At 69.0% G+C, this 9,703-nt stretch overlaps 1 protein-coding gene across 6 annotated transcripts in view; it reads left to right on the forward strand.

The window, feature by feature from the left end:
• The window catches only part of CFAP46 (cilia and flagella associated protein 46), a 75,890-nt gene extending 70,044 nt beyond the window's left edge, over nucleotides 1-5,846 (forward strand). For 2 of the 6 annotated variants that reach the window (XM_070058262.2, XM_070058266.2), the window contains exons 54-59: nucleotides 92-194; nucleotides 579-691; nucleotides 1,514-1,595; nucleotides 1,763-2,008; nucleotides 2,086-2,166; nucleotides 4,355-5,842. In XM_070058262.2, coding sequence (XP_069914363.1) covers nucleotides 92-194; nucleotides 579-691; nucleotides 1,514-1,595; nucleotides 1,763-2,008; nucleotides 2,086-2,166; nucleotides 4,355-5,027 — 1,298 coding nt within the window. In that variant the 3' untranslated portion in view covers nucleotides 5,028-5,842. Of the gene's footprint in view, nucleotides 1-91; nucleotides 195-578; nucleotides 692-1,513; nucleotides 1,596-1,762; nucleotides 2,009-2,085; nucleotides 2,167-4,354 lie in introns of all 6 variants that reach the window. The other 4 variants (XM_070058263.2, XM_070058267.2, XM_070058270.2 and 1 more) reach the window with 4 other exon arrangements.
• Nucleotides 5,847-9,703: the final 3,857 nt, after the last annotated feature.

Here is a 9,703-nt window from a genome sequence, read left to right on the forward strand (position 1 = left end):
CTCATCTCCAGCGGGAGGGGAGGGGCCGACTCGGCCCCCACCCCCCAGCTGCTGACAAAGCGCCTGTGTCTGTCTCCCACAATGCCTGCAGAATCCCTGACTCCTGTCTCCGTGACCCAGGAAATTCTGGAAAGATTCCAAGACACGCTCACGTCCCGATGGGCGGGACACCTGGGGAGGAAGCAGTTCCCGAGGTTCGGTTCCGGTCCAGCAGCCTCCCCTCCCGCCCCGCCCCGCCCCTCTGCCTGCACTCCGCAGACACAGGTCCCGTCCTCACAGGGCCTGGGCGGGGGCGCCGCAGCACGGAGTCCAGCAGGTGACCCCTGAGCCCGGCCCGGGGGCAACTCTGGGGACAGACGGGCGCAAGAGGACAGGTCCGTGCAGGGGGCACGTGGGTGGCACCCCATCCGGCTCCCTCCCACGGCTGATGCTGTCTCCCGCGCGTGGGGGCCCGGTGACAGCAGTACCCGTCCGGGGTCCGAGTCTCCACGGTGTCCCCAGCCCTGTGCCCCGCCTCACACCAGCTGCCGCCCCTCCTGGGAGCGGGGCCGGGACCCCAGCGGCTGCTCTCTCTGCAGCCAGGCCGAGTGGGAGCAGGTGCTGGGCAGCTGCGGAGGCTTCTTCTTCTACGGGATGGAGCAGTTCCTGTCGCACCTGTCAGTGGAGAGGCTGGCCGCCATGAATCTGCAGGGTGAGGGCCGTCCCCGACCAGGGCAGCCCACCCGACGGCTCCCTCCCCTCACCCCGTCCTCTGTCCCTCAGAGACCCCCCCACTCAGATTCCAGAACAGGCAGGCCAGCCAGGGTCAGGTGGGCGGGGGTGGGGGCCTGTGCACCCCTCAGAGCCGCGGCACCTGCACTGGGCACGTGGGCCTTGTCTCCCCTGCCACGCACTGACCACGGGGGATGCTGCCCAGCGAGCCCCAGGACTCGGGTGCAGAATTGCCGTCGGCCAGGTGGAACCCAGACGGGTTCTGAGCAGGGCCAGGGGACGACTGCGGCTGGGCAGGGGCCTGGGCAGGGCTCAGCCGGCCACGGCCCACAGTGCCAAGTGCCACAGACGGGCCGCTAGCTCACGGCTTCCCCCACTCCCAGCACTCATGCCTGGGTGGGCAGGTGCCCCACGGGGCCGTCTGTGACCCCAGGACATCCTGGGGACCTGCTCTGCCCGGGGTGCTGGGTGTCCAGTGCTACACACTGCAGCAGGTGGGCTTGCACAGGACCCCTGATGACGTCCCTGTCCCCTGGGAGGTGCGAGGGTGAGTTCCCACATAGGTGCCCAGGGCCCCTTTCCAGCCCCGATCACTCAGGAGCCACACACGGCTCTCGGCGATCAACTCACCGGGGCCTGTAGAGGTCCAGAGAGAGGGAGGGCGTGTGCATGTGGCCCAGGCCGTGGGCCCCTGAACAGGGCCTGCTAAGCCATGCCTCAGGCTGGAAGCCGGCATTGCCATTGCCCCGGGTACGGGTGCCCAGGGTGCCTGCTGCACTGAGCCGGGCCCGTGTGCCCGCAGGCTGCCAGGTGATGGTTCTGCTGGATCTGACCCAGTCCCCAGAGAGCCTGCGGCGGCACACGGAGGCCTCGGAGAGCAAGAGGTGCCGGCAGGGTGCAGGGGCGGTGGGGGCTGGGGCCGGGAGGGGCTGTGCCTGCCAGGTGCACTCAGCCCCGGGGCCCTCCCTGGCAGGGGCCCTGCCGTGGCGCCCGGGGCGGGGGCTGTTGCCCTGGGTGTGAGTCCCCCGGCACTCACTGCGCCCCACGTCAGGGGATCTGCCGGTCCAGACGGGCCCCCAGCAGTGGGTGCCACGTGGGCTGTGGCCAGGGAGAGCTCGGGCCAGGCCCCGGCGCAGCCCACGGGAGCCGGGTCCCCGCAGTGCGGCGCAGCTGTCGCTGGAGGAGCCTGTGGAGACAGCCATCCTCCTGAGCCTGGTGGGCGTCCGGAGCATCCTGGCAAACCAGTGGCCCACGTCGCTGCAGGACAACGCCTGGCGGGCCAGCGCCCTGTGGGAAAGTGCGTGCCGCAGCCCCGCCCCCAGCCTCGGGCCCAGCCCACCGCACCGCCCGCCCTGAGGGGACCTTTCTCCCCAGGTCTGCTGTCAGGCGGCCAGCTGGTGGGCAGTGCCGTCCACCGCCTGCGGGCGCAGGCCACCAGCCCCAGGCTGAGCCCAGGTGAGCCGGAGGCCCCACCCCCAGGAGCCAGGGTCCCAGGCCTGAGAGGCCCAGTCCTGCACTGCCCCACCTCTCGCCACAGGGGGGCCCCCTTCTCCAGCTCAGGCAGAGCTCTCTGGGACCCCGGGAAACCCAGGCGACCCCTGCCCTGCGCCCCTTCCGAGGGAGGCCTTTGGGTGCATGGCCGCCAGCCAGCCCAGGTCCCAGCTGAGGGTCTCAGAGTCGGGGGCACCAGCCCGCCCGTCACCCCCTTGTCCTCCTTGGACCCTTGTCAGTCTCACGGCACGTGGGGCTCTGCTCCCAGACCCTGGGGCAGTCCCGCTGGGACCTCACCCCAGGGCGGCAGCCCAGGAGTGACAGGAGCCCCACAGTGGCCGCCAGGGATCAGAGCACCCACGGGCTCCCCCAGCGGCCAGCAGTCACAGCCGTCAGACAGACACACGGCTCCAAAAACTCTGGCCCCAGGGCCGGGCAAGTGCTCAAGCCACAGGCGCTTGGGGGCGGAGCAGGCAGGGAGGGACAGGGGCTGAGGGCGTGGCCGAGCTGCCACACTCACTCCTAGCAGAAGCAGGAAGCAGCCGTGGAGAGGGTCCCCGGCCCCCGCGTGGGAGACCCAGAGTGCGGGCTCAGCCCCGCAGTCTCGGGCATCCGGGGAGGTCTCTCTGCCTCCAATTAAAACAAGAGCCGGGCTGGTATGAGGTGTAGCTGATAGGTCCCCGTGCCGCCAACAGGAGGCTGGGGGCAGCAGGCGGCTGGGGCAGGTGGAGGCCAGGGCGGGAAGAGGCCGGGACAGGAAGCAGGGGGCAGGAGGAAGCCAGGGCAGGAGGAGACCAGGGCAGGAGGAGGAGACCGGGTGCAGAGGAGGCCGGGGCAGGAGGAGGAGGCCGGGGCAGGAGGAGGCCGGGGGCAGGAGGAGGCCAGGGGCAGAGGAGGAGGCCAGGGCAGGAGGAGGCCGGGGGCAGGAGGAGGCCGGGGGCAGGAGGAGGAGGCTGGGGGCAGAGGAGGAGGCCGGGGGCAGGAGGAGGCCGGGGGCAGGAGGAGGCCGGGACAGGAGGAGGAGGCTGGGGGCAGGAGGAGGCTGGGGGCAGGAGGAGGCCGGGGCAGGAGGAGGCAGGGGCAGGAGGAGGAGGCTGGGGGCAGAGGAGGCGGAGGGCAGGAGGAGGCCGGGGGCAGGAGGAGGCCGGGGGCAGGGGCAGGAGGAGGAGGCCGGGGGCAGAGGAGGCTGGGGCAGGAAGAGGCTGGGGGCAGGAGGAGGCCGGGGGCAGGGGCAGGAGGAGGAGGCCGGGGGCAGAGGAGGCTGGGGCAGGAGGAGGAGGCCGGGGGCAGGGGCAGGAGGAGGAGACCGGGTGCAGAGGAGGCCGGGGCAGGAGGAGGAGGCCGGGGCAGGAGGAGGCCGGGGGCAGGAGGAGGCCAGGGGCAGAGGAGGAGGCCAGGGCAGGAGGAGGCCGGGGGCAGGAGGAGGCCGGGGGCAGGAGGAGGAGGCTGGGGGCAGAGGAGGAGGCCGGGGGCAGGAGGAGGCCGGGGGCAGGAGGAGGCCGGGACAGGAGGAGGAGGCTGGGGGCAGGAGGAGGCTGGGGGCAGGAGGAGGCCGGGGCAGGAGGAGGCAGGGGCAGGAGGAGGAGGCTGGGGGCAGAGGAGGCGGAGGGCAGGAGGAGGCCGGGGGCAGGAGGAGGCCGGGGGCAGGGGCAGGAGGAGGAGGCCGGGGGCAGAGGAGGCTGGGGCAGGAAGAGGCTGGGGGCAGGAGGAGGCCGGGGGCAGGGGCAGGAGGAGGAGGCCGGGGGCAGAGGAGGCTGGGGCAGGAAGAGGCTGGGGGCAGGAGGAGGCCGGGGGCAGGAGGAGGAGGCCGGGGCAGGAGGAGGCCGGGGCAGGAGGAGGAGGCCGGGGGCAGAGGAGGCCGGGGCAGGAGGAGGCAGGGGGCAGGAGGAGGCCGGGGCAGGAGGAGGAGGCAGGGGGCAGGAGGAGGCTGGCTCTAGACATGGGGCCCATGGGGTGGCCTGGCGCTGTCACCTCTGCCGTGGGCCCGGCAGCCTCCCAGCTTCCACACCCCCACCCACACCCCCCGCCAAGAGTTCTCCGCAGCCGCACCTACACCTGGGTGTGCAGATGAGCCTGTGGCTCCGGCCCACTGGGGAGCTCGGTGGCCCTGGGTCGGAGCTGCCAGCCTCAGCCCTGTCCCCCCCCCCCACAGACGAGGCCCCGCGCACGTCCAGGGACAAGCTCATGTTCTGGCCGAAGCAGCACAGCTCCCGGCTGCTCCCCTCCACCCTCAACCTGGTCCTGTACGGGCTGCCGCACCAGGTCATCTGGTGAGCGGGCCTGGCCGCACCTCCAGCAGCCCCCTCCGGGGAGCCCCCCAGCCCTGGACACAGCCTCATCAGGACGCTCGCCCAGAGGCCTCTGTGCCTCAGCGGCCCCTCCCCTGCCTGTGTGCTCCTGGCGTCTCAGTAAACAGCACGAGCAAGCCTGTGTGTGGCTCCTGCGGCCGGCCCGGGGCACAGCCCACTGTCCAGCGCCTCAGCCCCGAGGACGGGGCCTCGAGGGGGAGACCTGCCAGCACACGCACAGGCCCCTCCGTGGAACTTTCCAGAACCAGGAAGACGGGAGACAGACCGGTGTGCGGGGCAGTCAGGGCCGAGGGCTTCTCCTTGTCAGGCTCTGAGAGGCGCTTCCCTGGGAGGAACGTGGGACTGCAGCTCCCCGGGGAGGTGCAGGGCCCTGGCGTCTGGTGGGGCTGCTCCGGCCGCAGGGCCATGTGGACGCCCCTCTGCTGCAGTGACCGCCCCTGGGTGCGGCCAGCAGACCAGGCCCCGCCCCTCACCCACCCCCACCGACATGAGACCTCAGGGTTCTACACCGCATGAGTTTCGGGGTGACAGGCCCTCCTCCCCCATCCCAGGGTGCGTCCTCCAAACGTTCTGACGGCAGAGGTGGGCGTGGTCAGCAGCGGCCTGGCCATGGACCCCACGAGCAGCCTCAGCCCCTCCGTGTGCAGCGCGACCCTGGTGTTCGCCGTCAGAAGGCGGGGGGCAGTGCTGCCTGCAGGAAGTGTCCTCGGAGCCCCTGCTGGGCCCCTGCTGGGCCCCGCCGCCAGGCACTGGTCCAGTGCAGAGTGAGGAGTGCCACGGCGCCCTGGGTCAGGACGTGAGCCAGACCCGTGTGGCTGGGGGCGGCGCAGGGGTCAAGAGAGCGGCAGTTTCTCAGGAAACCAACACGCAGCTCCTGCACAGCCCGGCCATCACACGTGAACACGAGCACACGCGTTCACGGCAAGATGCAGAGAACAGGGCGTGGCTCCGCGGGACAGCCACAGACACAAAGGATGACCGTAACTTGAGCAACAGAGGGACAGAGAGAGGGCGAAACAGAGCCACTGCTTCCCTCCCCAAATGGCCGAAAGAGGCAGGGTTGGGCCAAGCCAAAGCCAGGAGCTCCATCTGGGTCTCCCACGTGGGCCCAAGCTCTTGGCCACCCTCTGCCGCCTTGCCAGGCACACCAGCGGGGAGCTGGATAGGTAGTGGAGCAGCCGAGACCCACGGATGCCGGCACTGCCCGTGGTGGCTTTACCGGCTGCACAATGCTGGCCCCAGGTGAATTACTGCCTCCAACCAGGGTGGGCCTCAAGGGTCCTTGCTGAGCAGCAAGGCCAGCGTCCACAGGTCACAGAGCACAGTTCTGTCCCTGCGAGTTCTCAGGACGGGTGGGGGAGGGCCGGCAGGGGTGGGGCCGGGCGGGACAGCAGGGGGAGCCTCATGGTGGCTCTGTGCTGCTCCTAGCAGTGAAAGGACTGTCCGGGGGACACGCGTGTGAGGACAGCGTGACACATGGCACTGTCCCGAGTCCAGTGGGCCCTGTCGGGTCCTGGCGCCCTGCTTCCCGCAGGCCCAGAAGCCAGGGCAGGGGAAGCCGTGCTCTGGGGACCCTCGCCCCCCTTCTCTCAGCACCCCCAGAGGAGCCCCCACAGGCGACAGGTGCACCCCGGCCTCAGGCTGCACGTGCTGGGTCCTCCTCCACCCAGCCCCGGCCTGGGGGCTGTGACGAAGTCACCTGAACACCGGCACTGCCGACGCCGTGGGGGACGGCTCCCGGGACCCCAGGCCGTGGTCTTCTCTGGAATTTCCCACGTCACGCCGGTTGGTGAACGGTTGGCTGTGGTGGCTTTGTTTGACTTCCCCTTTTTCATATATACACACGCACTTGTTCCAGCTGCAAAGAAAGCTAACGACCAGGGATAAATCCCCGTCAGGGCGCTTCTTGGAGGTGCTGGCGCCCACCCAGCTCGAGAATAAAAGCGTGCGCCGATATTTCACGGGGCGGGCCGCCTCCCGCCGCGGCGCCCAGGGTGAGTTATGTCCTGGCAGCATAACAAATCACCTTATCAATTAGCTCCCGAGCAGAAGTGGCGTTCGGTAATATATTCAGGCGTGAAGACGGCACAGGTGGGATTTATGTAACCTGAGAATCGCACGGGGAGACCGTGGGGATTTATCGGCAGTCACCGGAGGCGGCGCCCTCGGGGTGGGCACAGCCCCCCAGGAAAAGGTGCCCCGTGCGGCCTCGGCTCCCCGGGGAGTGGGGAGAGCCGCCTTGGGCCAGCCACTTCGGGCCCCTGTGCCTGGGGCTGGAGGCCAAGCCGGCTCCTTGAGCGCCCGTGGGGAGCCGCGTCCACGTGTGTCCACGTCAGCGTCCACGCCCGCTGGCCCAGTCCCTTTTGTTTTGCTTCTCTGGTCTCAAAAGTGGCTTTTTGTGTGTTTTGCTTTGGAGAATACATTTTTAACTACATTTTATTCTAGAAAACTTGGAAAATGCCAGAAAAGTGGACCGAAAAAACGCTCCCTCCCGGCCTGAGTGGCGAGGCCGCAGCAGGGGTGTGGGATGGTAGGGGTGCAGGGGGCAGGGGACAGCGGGGTTGTGGGGACGGGACGGGGGATGGCGGCGTTTCAGGGACAGGGGGGGAGGATGGGTTCGGTGGGAACAGCGGGGACGCCCTCCTGCCTCTCAGCCGAGTCCCACGGCAGCCCATGCCTGACCCGTCTTCTCTGTACCGCGGTGACCAGGCCTCATTCAGATTTCGGACCGAAGCCCCCACAGGAAGCCGCCTTAAGGGCCGGCGACATTGGGAGCAGCGGCTAAGCCCCCTGGGGTCCCTGGGCTCCAGTCCTGGCTCCGCTGTAGTCCGGCTTCTCGCAGGTGCACAGCTTGGGGCCTCAGCGACAGCTCAAGGACGGCCCTGGCCCCCACTGCCGGCACCTGAGCTCCTGGGCCCTGGCTGGGTGCTGACCCAGCCCGGCTGTTTCCAGGCATTTGGGGGAGGCAACCAACAGATGGAAGATCTCTCTTTCAGATTTAAAACATGAAAATAAATTTTACAAAGCATCCTTTACCCTGACCCAAGCCACTGGCAAGCACCAGGCTGGGCTCCGACATAGCCCAGCCCACGGTGGGGGAGGGGCTCTGGGCACAGAGGGGGCCCCGTGACGTCAGGGAGGGAGGAGGACCTGAGAGTGAGTGGGGGCCCCAGGCCGGGAGCCGGGCTGCCTGGGCCAGACCTGGGGCTCCCGAGGCACCCCTGTGAAGTGGACAGGGGGCCGAGCTCCTGCGGGGCCTCTCCGGTGACCCCGGGCTGCCGTGACCTCCCAGGTGGGCTGGGATGAAGAAGGAATCAGACGGTTAATAAAGCTGAAACACTCCAGACTCTTGTATATAAATTTCTATTAAGTTGCCTCATCCAACACCGGTTGCTAATAGTTTAATTTCTGTGTTAAATCATTAAAATCCTATTTTCAATGGCTATGAACAATTGTTTTCCCTAATGATCTTCCTGGAGGAGCCAGTAATTTTATATCTTGTAAAAATGATTAAACGGCATCATTATCCCATCTCTCTGAAATATAACCGGCAACTTCGGCAAAGGACGTCGCCATCCAATTACTGCTCCTCCCGGCGTCCGACGATGATGAAGAGAGAAACAGCAGGTTAATTATTCCATTTTCAACAGAGAAATCAATTCTCAACACGTCTTCACCCCTCAGATAAAAAGGCCGCGGTGACTCCCCGGAAGGAGGGGCGCTGAGTTTGGGGAAGGGGGGGCCACAGCCTGGGCCTGGGGGAGCCCCAGGACACACAGCTCAGCCTGGACACTGCCCTGTCCCCAGGGACTGCCTGCCCCCACCCACAAAACCCGGGCTCCCGGCCGGGCCTCAGGACGGCGGCTTCCTGTGTGCAGCCCAGCCCACTGGGCTGACCCCCCAGCCACCAGCCAAGCCGCCCACGCCGCCTGGGGAGGGGGATTTATGGCAGCAGGAGCCGGCCCGCTGTCAGGGTGATTCCAGGGACGGGCCCTGCCCGCCGCTGGCCAATGCAATCTAATTGTTTGACATTTTTATCACAATTCAAGACGAGGGACGGATGACTGGACCGAGCTGTGCAGCCGGCTCACGGCCACGACAGAGCGGGGCCGTCCCGACCTCGGCTGTCCCGCGTACCGATTCCAACCCCTCCAGAGCTGGTCTGGGCTGGGGGTGGCACAGGGCCTGGGGGCCTTGCTGAGCCTCTGGCCCTGAGCCCAGAGAACACCCTGCCCGGCCTGGGACCGGACCCCAGAGGAGCCGCAGCCCAGGTCCTGGGGGGGGAGGGGCGGCCACAGCCCTGGCTGGCAGGAGCCAGGCTCCCCGGGGGCCGTCAACGGCCTCTTTCTGGAGAGCCCCGACCCTGGATGACCCCTCTTAGCACCCCCAAATGAGGGCCCCTGGGGGGAAGAGGCCCACACTGGGCAGCGTGGGAAGCTGGACCCCAGCCTGGCCGGCAGCTGGAACAAGACCCCCCGGGCCAAGCCCCCTTCTGGTGGACAGGCTGAGGGGAATCAGCACCGCGCTCTCCTGGGGCTGAGCCTCCCCATTCAGCGGGCACCCCAACGCCTGGGCCCAGCTCCCCGCCCCCCAGCACCGTGGCCAGAGCGGTCGGCGCTGGGTTCCCGCCTGCAGGCTGGCGCGGACTCGGTTCCGGAGCTCGGCGGCCATCTTGCACAGTGAGGCGGACACCCCGGGGCTGGGGCTGCAGAGCGGGGCGCCCAGGGTCCCCGACGCGCGTGGGGCTTCGTTCTCCCCTGGTCGCGGCTCGGGGCGGGGGCAGCAGCTTCGCGCCCGGCCGCCGCCAACGAGCATCCTGCCGCGGCCCACGGGACGCCCCTTCCTCAAACACGCGGGCAAGGAGGGCAGAACCGCGGGGCCGCAGCCCTCACGCACGGGGACGCCCGCGCGGCCCCGCAGCAGCTCGGTCCAAAGGGAAGCCGAGCCAGGCGGCCACGGCACCGGGCATGGGGGCGGCTGCGTGACCGACGGCGCCCGCGAGGCTGTGCGTGAAAGCCGCCTTTCGGGGAGCCTGCCGGGGAATGGAGGGCGTCCCGCTCCGTCCCTGCCCCCGACGGCGAGGAACGCAGCCCCCCCATGCCCCGTCGGGCCCCGCCCCCGTCCCCGCGCCGACCCCCGCCGCCAGTCACCCGCGCCTGCGAAGCGTCGGCGCCCCCGCCCGTCCGCGGGGC

Source organism: Oryctolagus cuniculus, chromosome 15 (genome assembly GCF_051225735.1).
Source record: "Oryctolagus cuniculus isolate XC-2025 breed Fujian yellow rabbit chromosome 15, ASM5122573v1, whole genome shotgun sequence".
Taxonomy (NCBI): domain Eukaryota; kingdom Metazoa; phylum Chordata; class Mammalia; order Lagomorpha; family Leporidae; genus Oryctolagus; species Oryctolagus cuniculus.